Source organism: Schistocerca cancellata, chromosome 1 (genome assembly GCF_023864275.1).
Source record: "Schistocerca cancellata isolate TAMUIC-IGC-003103 chromosome 1, iqSchCanc2.1, whole genome shotgun sequence".
NCBI classification, from domain to species: Eukaryota; Metazoa; Arthropoda; class Insecta; order Orthoptera; family Acrididae; genus Schistocerca; species Schistocerca cancellata.
In genome coordinates this window covers 1160451807-1160470209 of record NC_064626.1, presented here as the reverse complement: position 1 = coordinate 1160470209, position 18403 = coordinate 1160451807, and the positions used below count along the sequence as shown (strand labels likewise).

General features: G+C 39.7%; 1 protein-coding gene across 2 annotated transcripts in view; it reads left to right on the top strand.

Moving 5' to 3' along the window:
- Window positions 1-17533, top strand: part of LOC126093454 (centrosomal protein 43-like) — a 48089-nt gene extending 30556 nt beyond the window's left edge. The window contains exons 7-8 of one of the 2 annotated variants that reach the window (XM_049908720.1): window positions 15340-15488; window positions 15706-17533. In XM_049908720.1, the coding sequence (XP_049764677.1) occupies window positions 15340-15488; window positions 15706-15780 (224 nt within the window). In that variant the 3' untranslated portion in view covers window positions 15781-17533. The remainder of the gene's footprint in view (window positions 1-15339; window positions 15489-15705) is intronic. The other variant, XM_049908721.1, reaches the window with a different exon arrangement.
- The last annotated feature ends 870 nt before the right edge of the window (window positions 17534-18403 follow it).

Below are 18403 nucleotides of genomic sequence, written 5' to 3'. Positions count from 1 at the left end.
AGCACTGGCGGTTACCCCGAAATTTTTTTGGTGGCGGTGAATCTGTGTGCTTCCATTGAGCTGACTGGCGCTTTGTTTCTGGATTGAAAAATAGCATCCACGTCTCATCCATTGTCACAACCGACGAAAAGAAAGTCCCATTCATGCTGTCGTTGCGCGTCAACATTGCTTGGCAACATGCCACACGGGCAGCCATGTGGTCATCCGTCAGCATTCATGGCACCCACCTGGATGACACTTTTCGCATTTTCAGGTCGTCATGCAGGATTGTGCGCACAGAACCCACATAAATGCCAACTCTGGAGGTGATCTGTTCAACAGTCATTCGGCGATCCCTCAAAACAATTCTCTCCACTTTCTCGATCATGTCGTCAGACCGGCTTGTGCGAGCCCGAGGTTGTTTCGGTTTGTTGTCACACGATGTTCTGCCTTCATTAAACTGTCGCACCCACGAACGCACTTTCGACACATCCATAACTCCATCACCACATGTCTCCTTCAACTGTCGATGAATTTCAATTGGTTTCACACCACGCAAATTCAGAAAAAGAATGATTGCACGCTGTTCAAGTAAGGAAAACGTCGCCATTTTATTTAAAACAGTTGTTATTCTCGCCGCTGGCGGTAAAATTCCATCTGCCGTACGGTGCTGCCATCTCTGGGACGTATTGACAATGAACGCGGCCTCATTTTAAAACAATGCGCATGTTTCTATCTCTTTCCAGGCCGGAGAAAAAAAATCGGAGGCCTTAGAACTTGAATGCACCTCGTACAAATACTTTCAGAAACGACTTCCTGACACTTAGATCTATACTCGATGTTAACAAATTTATCTTCTTCAGAAATGCTTTCCTTGCCATTGCCAGTCTACATTTTATATCCTCTCTACTTTGACCATCATCAGTTATTTTGCTCCCCAAATAGCAAAACTCATTTGCTACTTTAAGTGTCTCATTTCCTACACTAATTCCGGCAGCATCAACAGACTTAATTCGACTACATTCCGTTATCGTTTTTTTGCTTTTGTTGATATTCATCTTATATCCTCCTTTCAAGACACTGTCCATTCCGTTCAGCTGCTCTTCCAGGTCCTTTGCTGTCTCTGACAGAATTACAATGTCATCGGCGAACCTCGAAGTTCTTATTTCTTCTCCATGGATTTTAATACCTACTCCGAATTTTTCTTTTGTTTCCTTTACTGCTTGCTCGATATACAGATTGAATAACATTGGGGATAGGCTACAACCCTGTCTCACTCCCTTCCCAACCACTGCTTCCCTTTCATGCCCCTCGACTCTTATAACTGCCATCTGGTTTCTGTACAAATTGTAAATAGCCTTTTGCTCCCTGTATTTTACCCCTGCCCCATTCATAATTTGAAAGAGAATATTCCACTCAACATTGTCAAAAGCTTTCTCTAAGTCTACAAATGCTAGAAACGTAGGTTTGCCTTTCCTTAATCTATTTTCTAAGAAAAGTCGTAGGGTCAGTATTGCCTCACGTGTTCAAACATTTCTACGGAATCCAAACTGATCTTCCCTGAGGTCGGCTTCTACCAGTTTTTCCATTCGTCTGTAAAGAACTTGTGTTAGTATTTTGCAGCCGTGGCTTATTAAACTGATAGTTCGGTAATTTTCACATCTGTCAACACCTGCTTTCTTTGGGATTGGTTCCTTTATTTTAAGACTGCATTTCCTTAGGATTCTTCCAATGAATCTCAGTCTGGCACCTGCTTTACCGACGATTAATTTTATATGGTCATTCAATTTTAAATCATTCCTAATGCCTTCTCCCAGATAATTTATGGAATTAACTGCTTCCAGTTGCTGACCTGCTATATTGTAGCTAAATGATATAGAATCTTTCTTTCTTTGTATTCGCAGCACATTACACTTGTATACATTGAGATTCAATTGCCATTCCCTGTACCATGTGTCAATTCGTTACAGATCCTCCTGTATTCCAGTATAATTTTCCATTGTTACAACCTCTCGATATACTACAGCATCATACGCAAAAAGCCTCAGTGAACTTCCGATGTTATCCACAAGGTCGTTTATATATGTTGTGAATAGCAACGGTCCTACGACACTCCCCTGCGGCACACCTGAAATCACACTTACTTCGGAAGACTTCTCTCCATTGAGAATGATGTGCTGTGTTCTGTTATCTAGGAACTCTTCAGTCCAATCACACAATTGGTGTGATAGTCCATATGCTCTTACTTTGTTCATTAAATGACTGTGGGGAACTGTATCGAACACCTTGCGGAAGTCAAGAAACACGGCATCTGCCTGGGAACCTGTGTCTATGGCCCTCTGAGTCTCGTGGACGAATAAGGTGAGCTGGGTTTCACACGATCGTCTTTTTCAAAACCCATGCTGATTCCTACGAAGTAGATTTCTAGTCTCCAGAAAAGTTATTATACTCGAACATAATACGTGTTCCAAAATTCTACAATTGATCGACGTTAGAGATATAGGTCTATAGTTCTGCACATCTGTTCGACGTCCCTTCTTAAAAACAGGGATGACCTGTGCCCTCTTCCAATCTTTTGGAATGCTACGCTCTTCTAGAGTCCTATGGTACACCACTGCAAGAAGAGGGGCAAGTTCTTTCGCATACTCTGTGTAAAATCGAACTGGTATCCCATCAGGTCCAGCAGTCTCTCCTCTTTTGAGCGATTTTAATTGTTTTCCTATCCCTCTGTCATCTATTTCGATATCTACCATTTTGTCATCTGTGCGACAATCTAGAGAAGGAACTACAGTGCAGTCTTCCTCTGTGAAACAGCTTTGGAAAAAGACATTTAGTATCTCGGCCTTTAGTCTGTCATCCTCAGTTTCAGTACCATTTTGGTCACAGAGTGTCTGGACATTTTGTTTTGATCCACTTACCGCTTTGACATAAGACCAAAATTTCTTAGGTTTTTCTGCCAAGTCAGTACATAGAACTTTACTTTCAAATTCATTGAATGCCTCTCGCATAGCCCTCCTCACACTTCATTTCGCTTCATGTAATTTTTGTTTGTCTGCAAGGTTTTGGCTATGTCTATGTTTGCTGTAAAGTTCCCTTTGCTTCCGTAGCAGTTTTCTAACTCTGTTGTTGTACCACGGTGGCTCTTTTCCATCTCTTACGATCTTGCTTGGCACATACTCATCTAATGCGTATTGTACGATGGTTTTGAGCCTTGTCCACTGACCCTCAACACTATCTGTACTTGAGATAAAATCTTTGTGTTGAGTCATCAAGTACTCTGAAATCAGCTTTTCATCACTTTTGCTAAACAGAAAAATCTTCCCGTCTTTTTAAATATTTCTATTTACAGCTGAAATCATCAATGCAGTAATTGCTTTATGATCGTTGATTCCCTGTTCTGCGTTAACTGTTTCAAATAGTTGGGGTCTGTTTGTCACCAATTGCCATGAGTCGGTTCTCTGTTTAACCGCTCAAGGTAGTTTTCAGATAATGCACTTAAAAAAAATTCACTGTATTCTTTGTCCCTGCTTCCCGTTATAAATGTTTGAGTCTCCCAGTCTATATCTGGTAAATTATAATCTCCACCCAGAATTATAACATGGTTGGGAAATCTACTCGAAATATTTTCCAAATTTTCCTTCAGGTGCTCTGCCACAACAGCTGCTGAGCTAAGGGGCCTATAGAGACATCCAACTACCTTGTCCGAGCCTGCTTTAACCGTGACCTTCTCCCAAATTATTTCACATTTCGGATCTCCGTCAATTTCCTTTGATACTATTGCACTTTTTATCGCTATAAACACGCCTCCCCCTTCACTGTCCAGCCTGTCTCTGCAGTATACATTCCAATCTGAGTTTAGAATTTCATTACTGTTTACATCTGGTTTCAGCCAACTTTCCATGCCTAGTACTATGTGGACATTGTGACCGTTTATTAATGAGAGCAGTTCTGTGACCTTTCTATAGACGTTCCTGCAATTTACTATTACCACATTAATATTGTTATTTCCTGTTGCGTTTTTCCTACTGCCACCTCGTCACGTCTCAGGAGTCGTCTTGTCGAGAAATTTGCACCCCAGATCTCCGCAGAACCGTCTGAGCCTCTGGTTTAAGCCTTCCTCTCAGCTTCAAACCATAGAACTGCGATCGGTTCTGGGAACGATACTACAAATAGTTAGCTCAGATTTCACCCTGCGAGCGAGGCTTTCTGCCTTCACCAACTCCACGAACTGCCTGTATGAACTGAGGATGACCTCTGAACCCAGACGGCAGGAGTCGTTGTTGCTGACATGAGCAACAATTTGTAGTTGGGTGCATCCAGTGCTTTCTATCGCTGCCAGCAGGGCCTCCTCCACATCTCGGATGAGACCCCCTGGCAAGCTGACAGAGTGAACACTAGCCTTCTTCCCCGACCTTTCCGCTATTTCCCTAAGGGGTCCATCACCCGCCTAACATTGGAGCTCCCAATCACTAATAAACCCCTCCCTTCGTGTGCCTGCTCAGACCTTGCTGAAGGAGCAGCCACATGTCCACTCACAGGCAGAGCGGGCGATGCCACAGGGCTAGCGTCCACATTGACCCTCCACCTCGTGCGACGCGAATGCCGCTGAACCTGCCACTCCCCTTCGGGAGAGAGTGGCCCAACCGCGCCCGGTACCCGCGAAGATGTCTCGACAGCAGGGACCATGGGTGAAGCATGTAGCACCTGGGATGTACCATGCGACACACCAGACTCCCCAGTGCCGCTACACTCCAAGGCAGCAGGCTGAAGACGGCTGAACACAGCCATCAGCATGTTCAGCTGTTCGCGAACAGTGGCCAGCTCCTCCTGCGTCCATACACAGCAGTCTCACATCCTATCCATTCTAAGAAATCAACAATTTACTGTAGAGAGTTAATCAACTTTTAACTAGACTGCTAATTCACTAAAGGCGGCTGATAGCTGACTAAACTGTGGTTACTAGACACTTCTTGTTGGAAACAATGAAAATAAGCACTACCTGTCTCTGGACTGTATTCAAAACGAACACGAAATCTATGGAACACAATTACAATGCCATTGGCAAAGAATCATTCTGTACTACCACTATGGACAACACAGGAAGGGATGGTACTATCGATCTGCCAATAAGCTCTAGCCTGACTGAGGAACAGTGTTGACAAGTTTAGCCATTGTGCACCAATTTTGGGATGTTTTCAATCATCCATCAATTAGCCAGCACTTGCTGAACAACTAATAATCCAGGAGGAAGTGGAGAATATGCTGCTTGATGACATCATTGATCCATCAGTGTGTCCTTGGTTCTTTCCTGTAATCCTTGTGTAAAAGAAGGATGACAACATGGCATTTATGCATCGAGTATGGGTGACTGAACAAAGTCACGAAAAAAGATATCTACCCATTGGCACACATTGATGGCACTTTAGATTTTTTGAGAGAAGCAAAGTATTTCACAGCTGTGGACATGCACACAGGCAATTTTCAAATCAAAATTGATGAGGCTGACCAGAAAAGCTGCTTTCACAGCCCCTAAAGGCCTGTGACAAGGAAACATCATGAATTTGGCATCATATTTTCAGGAGGAAAAAAGCACACTTGCAAGATGTTGGCCCCAGTAGTCGATCCCACATGGAAGTTTGAGCTCTAATTCTTGCAGTATGCAGTTGTGACCTTCTGATAGTACAGCTTTTAAACTTTTGCAGGCACCAGTTGTTATTTGTGCTGCAGCTGCCTAATGCACGAGCGAGAAGTACTGTACAGCTGAGTCGCACACAGAGCCCTCCTATTCATGGGATGTTGAAGGAAAGAGAAGAGAAGAGAAGAGGGGAGGGGAAGTGGCCACATCTGCCCAATGTACCTTAAAATCTTGTTCGTGCATTCGTTAGTCTTTGCGAAAGATAGTAATATGATTATGTAATATGTCAACTGTGTTATAGCTTCCTTGCATGCTGTGTGTTTCTTTAGTAGATACTGGAATGAGGAACAGATGCTGTTCATGAACATAGAATTCAGATATTATTTTATTTTATATCTAATATCAAATAGTAAAAATATTACGTAACTTTGTAGCTGTAGTTGCAGCGTCAGTTGCTAACAGTAGCTTTGAATGTTGAAACATATAAAGATACCATAGGTATACAATTCAGTCAGTCTCAAGTACAATAACTAATCAGTAGACCATGAGCGCTGGGTACTTTGAAATTCTGTAAATGTTATTCAACTGGCAGACACACAAAATGGGCTCAGTGCATGAATGTTTGAACTTAAGTATACCCACTGCTGGAGCTCCTGAGAGTGGTGTTTGCATCTCATTGGCATAATCAGTCATGACAGTGCCCTTGTGCAGCAGTGGCTGCTGTAGGAAGTGCGCTGGAGTAACTGGTGGCACCCGTATTAGAAAGTGCAGCAGACCAGATAGCGACCGATACTGCAAACCTCATGCACATATGCATTCAGTATTATTTTAATAATATTCTCATATTGACATTCTGCAGCTGTATATACGCCACAAAATCGAAACGAATAAATCTGAGCAACTGAAAAGAATTATTATGAAATGAAGTGAATTATTTTTTATGCACAATTTAATCATGCCAATCACATAGAGGAATGGTGCACACAGCAGTGATTTTAATAATTAAAGATTGTTACACTATTTCTTTCATGTTACACTCGTTCATTTCATTCATTTAAAGTACATTTGTGACTCGCCACATAAAAATGTTAAGAGCAAAGAGATCTCTGCCATCAGCTACAGGCTAGAACCTGTGCACTTAAGACACAATGAACGAAGCATTCTACCCGTGACAAAACAGTGCATCACAAACCTTTACTCAATCCACTCTACAGCACTTCACTTTCAGGCATTAAGCAGCTGGAGTGGGGCAGTGCGAGTGATGGCTGATGCATATGCATTTTAAAAGGTGTACTTTCAGAAGGTTACAATTGCATATTATCAGAATTATGACCCAAATTTTCATGTAGGATTGATTGCTAGGGCTGATAACTTGCAAATGTGCTTTTTCTCCTCTGTAAAATGTGAAGTCAAATTGATTATCTTTCCTTGTGAATTCAAAGTTGTGTCTTTGCTATCTAGAGGACTGTGTTGTTGTTTTTTAAAAAAAAAAAAACATTTGGAGAACTTCTAAGCTGCCTGACAACTGTTTTATTTCTTTGTCACTCGAGAAATAAAAATCTTGGGGCACCTAGTGAAAGGCAATGGATTTTCACTTAATTCAGAGAAAATCAGAGCAGTCACATATTTTCCAACTCCTCGACACATTCATAATGTAAGAAGTTTGCTCGGAATGTGCTCGTGCTGCCGGAGATTCACAGAGGACTTCTGTACAAGGCATGTCCATTGGAAGGACTACTGCAGGGGATGCAAAATTTTTGTGGAAAGAGGCACAATAAAGTTCTTGTGTCATCAAGGAAATGCTGACTTCTCTTCCAGTCCTGGCATTGAATGATAAAAATGCGAAGACAGAAGTTCACCCTGACAGTAGCAGTTTCGGGATCTTTGCAGTTCTAGTACAAATTCAGGAAGGTGTTGAAAATGTGATAGCTTGTGCTTCCAGAGTACTCTCAAAGTTGGAGGTGAACTATTCTACAGCAGAGAAAGAGTGCCTTGACGCTTTTTGGGCCATCAGAAAATATCTGTTTTATTTATTTGGCAAACCATTCACTATTGTAATGGACCACCATTTTTAATTATGGCTGTCTAGTTTGAAGGATTGAGTTGACTGAGATGGACAGGAAGGCTTCAGAATGGGACATCAGATTTGTATACAAAAGCAGACACTAACACGAGGGTATTGCCGGCCGGAGTGGCCGAGCGGTTCTAGGTGCTACTGTCTGGAACCGCGCGACCGCTACGGTCGCAGATTCGAATCCTGCCTCGGACATGGATGTGTGTGATCTCCTTAGGTTAGTTAGGTTTAAGTAGTTCTAAGTTCTAGGGGGCTGATGACCACAGCAGTTAAGTCCCATAGTGCTCAGAGCCATTTGAACCACTTTTAACACGAGGGTATTGCTGACTACCTTTCAAGGAATTCTGTGCCAAAATGCAGCAGCTGGAGTGAAATGTGTCATCGTTGCATTAAATAACATTGCTGCTTAACAAGGGCAAGGTCCAGCATTGCTAAAAACCAATACAGAAACCTTGAAGGATGAGGAACTGGCGAAAGGAGAATTCCTATCAATGAATGGACCACTGTGTGAAAGGAGTGGCGCGGAAGTGGTTGCTTTTTGTCCCAGCTCCTCAATGACAAACTATCCTGAAGTTCATCCACAATGCTCCAACATCTCATCATCTAGGATTTGTGAAGACTCTAGACAGAATCAGACGCAAGTATCACTGGTAAGTCTCTACTGATTCTGATGCCATGTAACCCACTATAAGGAATGCCAGCAATGGAAGCACATTCTGGAATTACCTTCAAGAAAATTAAAAATAACAGAGAGGATGGTGAATAAGTAGAGATGTGAGCCAAAGAGACTGTGACTAGATGTGAGAAGTGTAGATCACACAGAGGTGAACACAGGGATGATAGTGGGTGGAGGGAGGGGTGGGGGGGGGGGCAATGGACAATGCAGTGGAGGAAAGAACAGTACCAAAGAAACATAATGCCATAATTAGGATTTCTAAAATACACTACTGGCCATTAAAATTGCTACACCAAGAAGAAATGCAGATGATAAATGGGAATTCATTGGACAAATGTATTATACTAGAACTGACATGTGATTACATTTTCACGCAATTTGGGTGCATAGGTCCTGAGAAATTAGTACCCAGAACAACCACCTCTGGCCGTAATAACGGCCTTGATACACTTGGGCATTGAGTCATACAGAGCTTGGATGACGTGTACAGGTACAGCTGCCCATGCAGCTTCAACATGATACCACAGTTCATCAAGAGTGGTGACTGGCGTATTGTGACGAGCCAGTTGCTCGGCCGCCATTGACCAGACGTTTTCAGTTGGTGAGAGATCTGGAGAATATGCTGGCCAGGGCAGCAGTCGAACATTTTCTGTATCCAGAAAGGCCTGTACAAGACCTGCAACATGTGGTCGTGCATTATCCTGCTGAAATGTAGGGTTTCGCAGGTATCAAATGAACGGTAGAGCCATGGGTCATAACACATCTGAAATGTAACGTCCATTGTTCAAAGTGCCGTCAATGCGAGCAAGAGGTGACGGAGACGTGTAACCAGTGGCACCCCATAACATCATGCCAGGTGATACACCAGTACGACGATGATGAATACACGCTTCCAATGTGCATTCACCGCGATGTCGCCAAACACGGATGCGACCATCATGATGCTGTAAATTGAACCTGGATTCATCCGAAAAAATGACGTTTTGCCATTCGTGCACCCAGGTTCATCGTTGAATACACCATCTCAGGCGCTCCTGTCTTTGATGCAGCGTCAAGGGTAACCGCAGCCGTGGTCTCCGAGCTGATAGTCCATGCTGCTGCAAACATCATTGAACTGTTCGTGCAGATGGCTGTTGTCTTGCAAACGTCCCCGTCTGTTGACTCAGGGATCATGATGTGGCTGCACGATCGGTTACAGCCATGCGGATAAGATGCCCGTCATCTCGACTGCTAGTGATACGAGGCCATTGGGATCCAGCAGGGAGTTCCGTATTACCCTCCTGAACCCACCGATTCCATATTCTGCTAACAGTCATTGGATCTTGACCAACGCGAGCAGCAATGTCGCGGTATGATAAACCGCAATCGCAATAGGCTACAATCTGACCTTTATCGAAGTCGGAAACGAGATGGTACGCATTTCTCCTCCTTACACGAGGCATCACAACAATGTTTCACCAGGCAACGCCGGTCAGCTGCTGTTTGTGTATGAGAAATTGGTTGGAAACTTCCCTCATGTCAGCACGTTTTAGGTTTCGCCACCGGTGCCAACCTTGTGTGAATGCTCTGAAAAGCTAATCATTTGCATATCACAGCATCATCTTCCTGTCGGTTAAATTTCGTATCTGTAGCACATCATCTTAGTGGTGTAGCAATTTTAATGGCCAGTCATTTATGAGAGGAAAAGTAAATAAATGGGATTGAAACTCATTCAGAACTAATTTTCATTTCAGAAAACTGTAATTGTGATAACAATTGCATTTGGGTTACACAGAAAATTCAGTTGAGAAAATTGAGAAAACTGTTAAAATACAATATGACACCATGGCTGGCTATTAATTACCTTCAGGAGGCGAAATTGCTAGTTCTGCCAACAGAAAAACAGAACGCTAATGTACCTTAATCTAGCATTCACAGTGTAAATGTGCATTTGGTATAGAAAGTTCTTGCAGAATGTAAGTAATTTAGAAGTGAAAGTGACAACCTACTGAATAGTAGAAGTGTTGGGGTTGTCTACAGCTACACTAAAAAGAATGAAAACTTCACTAACTTTCAGAGATATGTTCCAATTCATGGAGGAAAAATGACAGGTTGGGGAAAAAGAGGAGGGGGGAAGGGGGTAGGGTGCAAGTGCCTCAGAGCCTAGATTAAGGGAGACCCACTTGCTGTCTGGAGAATATGGAAAAAAACTGCTGAATGCAGAAAAAATTACCACCATAAAATGAAAAAGAAGAGGAACAACTTACTGTAAACACCCATGGCCAAAATACTAAGAACAGCCAGAAAGGTTGCTCACTGTAAAATTCATTATTATTGATGTTACAAAAATACATTTCTGCTGTTACAAACAGAATAGGCGGCACTTTAACCATAATGCTGTAAAGGTATACAGTTAGGAATAAATCAGAAGAAGCTATTTACGGAGCCTCATTAGAAAACAGATGTTTATTGTAGTCTCTTTAAGATGGAACTTATTGCACAGTTGTCCAAAGTTTTATGAACGATTCAATGTTGCTAAACCTTACTACTAATTCTATATGTGGACAGAGGTAATTCAATTATCATAAAAAAGGCATAATATTAGTGAGAGCTAATGTCTTCCATAAAGTCTGTGAGTGTTTAATTACTGCCAGTTTTGCAAAAGATTTCTTGAAGAATGAATTTACAGTTGGTCAGTGACCTCCATTTTGAGACTGCTGATGGTTAATTTCTACTATAAATTTATTATGTCAGTGCAACTGTTCAGAAATTAAATCATATTACAAACATCTTATACCTTATTAGCTTCCATATCATTGTAGAAAGGTCTTAATTGTACAACTGAATTCTCACTGAAATTGATGCTTGGTTCATTTATATCATCTGAATGTCATTTAATTTTTTTCTCCTTCCATTAGATTGCATATCTATTTAAAGGCAGCCTGTCCTCCTTCATCTGTAATTATTTGTGATTCCCTTAATACCTCATTACTTTTTTCTTCACTTGGGAACAGCGGGCTTCAAACTTCTGTTGTTGCACAGTGTCCCTTTTTTGTCAGACATGGTGCAGATCTTCAGTTGGAAGTACATTATAGGATATCATTCTGTATATGCTCAGTGATAACTGGCTTTCATCCTCTAATAACGTATTTTTGCTGTAAAGAAATTAGGAGATACTTAGTGCACTCTATTCCCAGTAGCCAGAGAGACTGGTCATGTGTGTGAGAGCTGCATTTAAGTGAATGTCTGCTTGTATGTTGGCTGTTTTGGAAGAAGGTCTTCTAGCTGAAAACTTGCATTTTTAGTATTCTTTTTGTTGTGCCTGTCTGCGATTCATTATCTCTGCTGTATGGTGAGTAGCAATCTGTCTTTTTTATAATATTATGTGATTGGATAGATAAAAAGATCTACTCACCAAGTGGCGGCAGGAGAACACAAGGCAAAAAAAAAAGTTTTTACTTATGCAAGCTTTTGGAGCCAGTGGAGGTGAGGGATCAAGCAAAAGCAACTGGAGAGGTTTAGGAAAGGGGGCAGAGTGCGAAAAAGTCACCCGGAACCGAGGGTCAGGGGAGACTTAGCAGACGGGTTGAGAAGGAAATGTGTGTTCTCCTACTGCTACTTGGTGAGTAGATTTTTTTATCTATCCAATTACATTATATTGTCAGAAATTGATTCTTTTCATAATATTCTCATACAAAAAGACACCAAAATGAATGATAAATTTTGACTAACTGAAGATTTTTACGCAGCCGAAACTGGCAACAACATGATATAAAATTTATGAGGTAGACTGAATAAACACTATTTTACAACAATTCCTAATCATTGTTAAACCGAAATCAGTAGCCTGCCTTTATTGATTCGCTGTGACATCAGTTCACAACCAGATAGTGAAAGTGTTTCACTGACTATGCCAGTTATTATAGTAATGGTAAAAGACTGAGGTAACTATCAAGATTATGGATGATAAAGAGTTTTGGCTAGGTTCATGAAATGAGTAAAGAAGGTAGATGTGTCACTATATATGACAAGAGCAGTGAGCTGTGTGGAAAAAATGCCATAGCTTCAGAACATGTAGTATGGGTTTGCCATTAACTACAAAAACATTTGGAATTTGGATACTTAATTTAATGAACAGAGATAATTCTTTTTCTGGAGAACATTTTTTTGTTTACTCTCAAAAAATGTTTGATTGTGAAAAATCTTCAATGTTTATTTTTCCAGACAAAAATATTTCCCTTTATTGCTCATTGTTTATCTATCTCTGCCGCGTTGTGCAGTAAATTATGTAATATTACATACATAAGCTTGTTACCGTTAAATGTACACTACATTGAAATGCTTAAAGGGCTCTGGAAAGCCCTATGTTTTCAATGTTAAAATAGTGCTTACAAATTACATGTTTTCTCAGAAAGTATTTGAACTAGGAAGTTGAAATTTTTACAGGTTATTTATTGGAGTATTGGCTACAACTTAACACAGGGATTTTTAAAAATTTGAATTAATTTGTTACAGATAATTTTTTTCTACTGTATGAAAATTCACAACTTTCGTGCCTTTTTTGTTTATAAATTCAACAGTATACAGGTTTTTGGAAAAATGCTGTGTTAAGTTACCCAAAAGTGACTGTGTAACATTTCCTAAAAATTTGAATCAAATTGGTTTCGTATATCCTGAGAAAACATGTAATTCTTATGAAAAAATAAAACTTTTGGGAACCTTTTTAGTGCATTCTAGCATTCTAGATACATAGGATGGATTATCCTCATCTTCCGTAAACTCCTCCTCCAGCTTCCTCTTTTTCCTCCTGTTTTCTCTGGCTTGTATTTATATGCTATGTACAGCCCTGTCAGTAGCCTGAAGACATTCCTTGTCTAAATCAAGCATCGTTCATACTATGTTGAAACCTATCTTCATTCCCATATTTCAAAATACTTTGCACCTTACAACATTGCCATAATTAAAAGTAGCAACAGCATCATACACACCAAAGTGAAGTGTTTCTATTCCAGCGAACACAGTCTTGGGATTTCTTGACCATATAACATTATTTACACTTTCATTGGGCTTTTGAGTTTTTCCATGAACACAATTTTTCAACAGTTCAGGAGCTGCTAAGTCTCTGAAAATAGGTTTTGTCATCTCCATTACCACATCAGGCAGACTATGTTTATGAGTGTACTCTTCGCCAGTTTGCAATCCCTTGTACTTACACCAATATTTTCTCCTTTGGGACATGAGTAATGATGGGGACTTTCATCAGTTGAAAAAGTATGAAAAAAAAAGAATAAAAAAGCCCAAACAGCCTTCTTTGTTTCATTGACACTGTGTGTGTTTTGCCTAATAGCCATTCCATAATAGTTCTGTATTTTGTCAATTTCACCGTCAGTTAACCTCCCCTTCCTGTCCAGCCCTTTACCATCAGTGAGTTCTTGGTTTTTGTACAATGCTTCAGTCGCCAAAGTCATCACCCCATTCATTTCTGTACGTGTCCAATACATTAAAATTTCTGCACTACATCGTCACCACCATAGGGCTTCAGTTTGTGAATTTGTTTGAAACTTTTAGAGTCACTGTCACCAAGATAATTCACATATCACATGCTACAGAATGTTGAAAGATACTAACAACATCAGCCACTTCCATTCCTCCACTACTGCCACTATAGTTAGCTGTGCAGTTATTTTCATGTGTACCTTTTTTTATTTATTTATTTATTTATTTTTTTTTTTTGTGGACACCTAAATGTTTAGATATTACTGCTACATCTAAAACTTTTCCTGTACACATACTGGTGGCGGATACTACACCATGAAGAGATGTGTTTCCCCGTTTGTCAGGTACCATTGAATGCTGCAGTCAAATCTCTATTACCACAGTTTTCTATTACTGCCTCTACCACAGCTTTCTTCTTAGGTTCTATACAGACATCATCTACTTTAGACCCTGTAAATCTATTATAGTTTGTAAACTTGGTTGGGGGATTTGGAAACCTGCAGTAGCCCCCATACCCATACCAATTGTACACAAGGCGTAAACAAATCTAATGTTGTGTTCGGGGATTTCACTACCTTTTTCTTCATTTGAAGTTACTGCAACATTGTTCCAAAAGGTAGTCCTATATGAACACTTACCACACTTCAGCTTCAGTTCCATTTCACAGGCAAGTCCTACATGTTGTTGTTGTTGTTGTTGTTGTTGTTGGATTCCACTGAGAACTGCCATATCAAATATTTCATTCACATCTGATTTGCCCATAAAACATTCATAGTTTTCACTAACTGATCCAAGCTTCCTCTGCGAAATACTTTCTTTCCCACTTTTATTGCAATGGGCAGGAGTACCAGCAAGGTTAGATCCACACACTTGGTTATTGCCTCTATTGTTTACTGTAATAACACCTACCTTTGGCTTTCCAACATTTTTCCTTTTCTTAAAAGCCTTCAGAGGATTTATAGTTTCTTTACATTTACCCATGATTATCCTTCAATAAAACAGAGACTTTAATGAACAAAATTCACTATGAATATTTTCAAGATTACAAAAGAGTAAATAAACATCAAACACACAATAGTCGGGCGAATGATATGTATTGAACTATCAAAAGTTATCCGCAAAACATCATTTTGTAACACTTATTTTCTCTCACAGCACTAAAATGTACATGATGAGCATGTAGATTCATAAGTTCAACATTTGACAGCAGCTTAACAGTGCCACAGTGGGTCACGTCCATGCAGAACATATTTTAAAAATAGTTGTAGTCTTTTGAACTGAATAAATTATATATCGATTGAAAGGGGAAAGTCTGTATATTTTTAAAATGCAAGAAAGTAAAAATTAAACATTTCATGATTTTGAACCTTTTTGGAGCCCCTTAATGTTTTTATAAATCAAAAGCTATATACAGTTTCTTTGTTGAATGACTGTAGTACCTAAACTGTTTCTCTAATTTTATCCACACAGTGAATACTGAATACATCTGTATCATTTCAGAAACTGCTGACAACTATGAAGAAGATTTTCAGTCTTCTGTGAGTGGCAGTGGTCAGGGAGGAAAAAGTGGCAAACTTACCACACCTGGAAGTGATACTGAGATAGAGGAAGATATTGGCACTGATGATATTTTGAGTAATGCATCAGTGGTATGAACTTTTTGTGTTTTCAAAGTACTTTATTTGTAACTATTTGTTAAAGGTTGAAGCTATGGTGCCACTGAAGCTGCAACCTTACGGTCCCAGCAGAACCATAGCGTTAGCCTTTAACAGTTTCTTGTCAACTGAAGAACGGAAAGTAAAGAAACTTTAACTGTATTATTTCTTAGAAAAACAACATACTAAAGGAAGTTGCTTATTGTTTCAGACTGATGACCTCACAGTTGATGTAACAGCTTCAAACTTGAGTGGTGTTGGTGACTATATGGAGAATATAAGCTGACAAGATCTCTTTACACACTAATTACCTGAAGAGTATAAAAAACAATGTTAGGAATTATGCCTTGGTGTAAAAAAAATGCAGTGCTAGCAGTTTGGACTGATATATGCCATAAAACTGATTCAGATTTGTTCAATACACATCTATGTTTTGAAGCATTGACTAATAATGTAAAATACTGAGTGAATATATGTTTCACGTAACTAAGTTCCATTTACACCGTATTTGTGAAAGTAAGTCAAATATCTGGAAGCACGCAGACTATGTTCTCTGCACCCTATGCAAGTAAATAATCCCAAAACTGCAGAAAGAGGGAATGATCCACAATTATAATTGTACGATTGTAAACATTTTAGGGTAAACAAGATTACATGATATTTATTAATATAAAGGCAGTTTTATTACAAACCACAATTACAGTAGAAAGAATGGTGCAGACACTATATATCTGAACAGTGTTAACAGAGGTTAAGTTTTGAAAAGATAAATATTTTCAGCAGCAATATTAAAAAACAATTCTTCAAATTGAGGTCCTAAGTGTTAGGGTATGACCTATGTAAACCTGAACACACTCAGAAAGTATGTATGCTGGTGATAATATATGTATTTGATACTTAATCAAGAGCTTATGTTATGACACACCTTTTCATTACTGCTACTTAAAGTGTGCTGTGGTTACCACAGATGAAACTACTACTCTGCAAAGCGAACTGGTTACCTGGTCATTGTGGTAACACTGAATGAAGTTCCCATTTAGAAAAAGAACAGAAATGTAACAAACAGTGTATCTCACCTTGGACATTCATGACATTTTGCTTGCAGTATCTGTAAAACTACCTTCCCTGGTAATGCTGCTATTTTCCAACAAATGTTTCTGCTGATTTGTTATATTTTCAGTTTCCATGTCCAGCACATTGCACACTTTATTTATGTGATACACAGCCTTTCCATCTCTACTCTTCTGATGTCACAACAGTAATTTGACAGCACTAAAAGCAAACTGGCTGTATGGTCTAGTAAATGTCGTTTTTGGCTAGCAATGCTGAGATCCAAAGGCTGATTCCCAATGATCATTTCAAATTTTTATCTGGATGAAGGGTTTGGAAGGAGGTCCTGTCAGCCTTTTGTGGGACCAACTGAAAAAGCTGCTTGAATATAAAGCAGAATTGTGTGCAAGTCACTGACATAATATTCCTTCAAAAGGCTTTCATCAGGCTAGGTCACACATGACATTTATTTATTAACAACGAAAGCATCAGCCGTTACTTTTTCAGGTCAAAGAGCAAGTTGCTTGAAATATTATGACTATGAATCTTACTCTTCGTAAAATTCCAAACCAGTATTACAGGATTTAGGTCTGGCTCATTTGATGTAAAATCACTCAAAATAAAATCTTGGTGCCATACTGTCACAGGTGTTTATTAAAAATTGGTGCAAGAAAGTACATAATGAAAAAAGACTAAAATACACTTAATTTTCACAAACTGTTGTCTGTAGGGAAGGTGGATTAAAAGTTTGTAAGCATTATAATGTCTTTTATTTATGAATTACTTTTATTAAATTTGATGTCATTAGAAAGAGAAAAAGATCCACTATGATATAAAGTTACTGCTGTGCTGGAATTATGCATACTAATACTTACAAATCTGTAATGAAAGTAATTTCTAAAGACCTTTTTTCCAAATTTTTTGCACTTAAATCACAAGTTTCACCATCATAATTTTTGTTTCGCATGATGCCTATAATCATACTTTCCAAAATAAAAAAATCAGGAGAGTGTTTTCTGTTTAGCAATTTAAAACTGAAACACATAAAAATGTATTTGTTTTATTTTGTTATTCTTAGCTAGTGTGCAATAAATCGTTGTCAAACAGGCAAAGTCATTAAAATGTTTTCATATTAGACTTGGCAAACATCAGCATGAAAAAACAGAAAAAGGTCCACTTGGCCACACGAATTTGACCTTTGCATCTCTATTTTCTTCACTGTTCTCTCAGAATTTTTCTAAGCCACCTTCGGTTATCACAGGTAGAGGCCTTCTTTTGAATAGAGGATAATGATGATGATGATGATGATGATGATAGACACTTTCTCAGCAGCCTGCTTTTATTCAGTAGTTTGAAAAAATGAAACTTCCTGGCAGATTAAAACTGTGTGCCCGACTGAGACTCGAACTCGGGACCTTTGCCTTTCGTGGGCAAGTGCTCTACCATCTGAGCTCACGCCCGGTACTCACAGCTTTACTTCTGCCAGTATCTAGTCTCCTACCTTCTAAATTTTACAAAAGCTCTCCTGCGAACCTTGCAGAACTAGCACTCCTGAAAGAAAGGATGTAGCGGAGACATGGCTTAGCCACAGCCTGGGGGATGTTTCCAGAATGAGATTTTCACTCTGCAGTGGAGTGTGCGCTGATATGAAATCTGCCAGGAAGTTTCATATCGGCGCACACTCCGCTGCAGAGTGAAAATCTCATTCTGGAAACATCCCCCAGGCCGTGGCTAAGCCATGTCTCCGCTACATCCTTTCTTTCAGGAGTGCTAGTCCTGCAAGGTTCGCAGGAGAGCTTCTATAAAGTTTGGAAGGTAGGAGACAAGATACTGGCAGAAGTAAAGCTGTGAGTACCGGG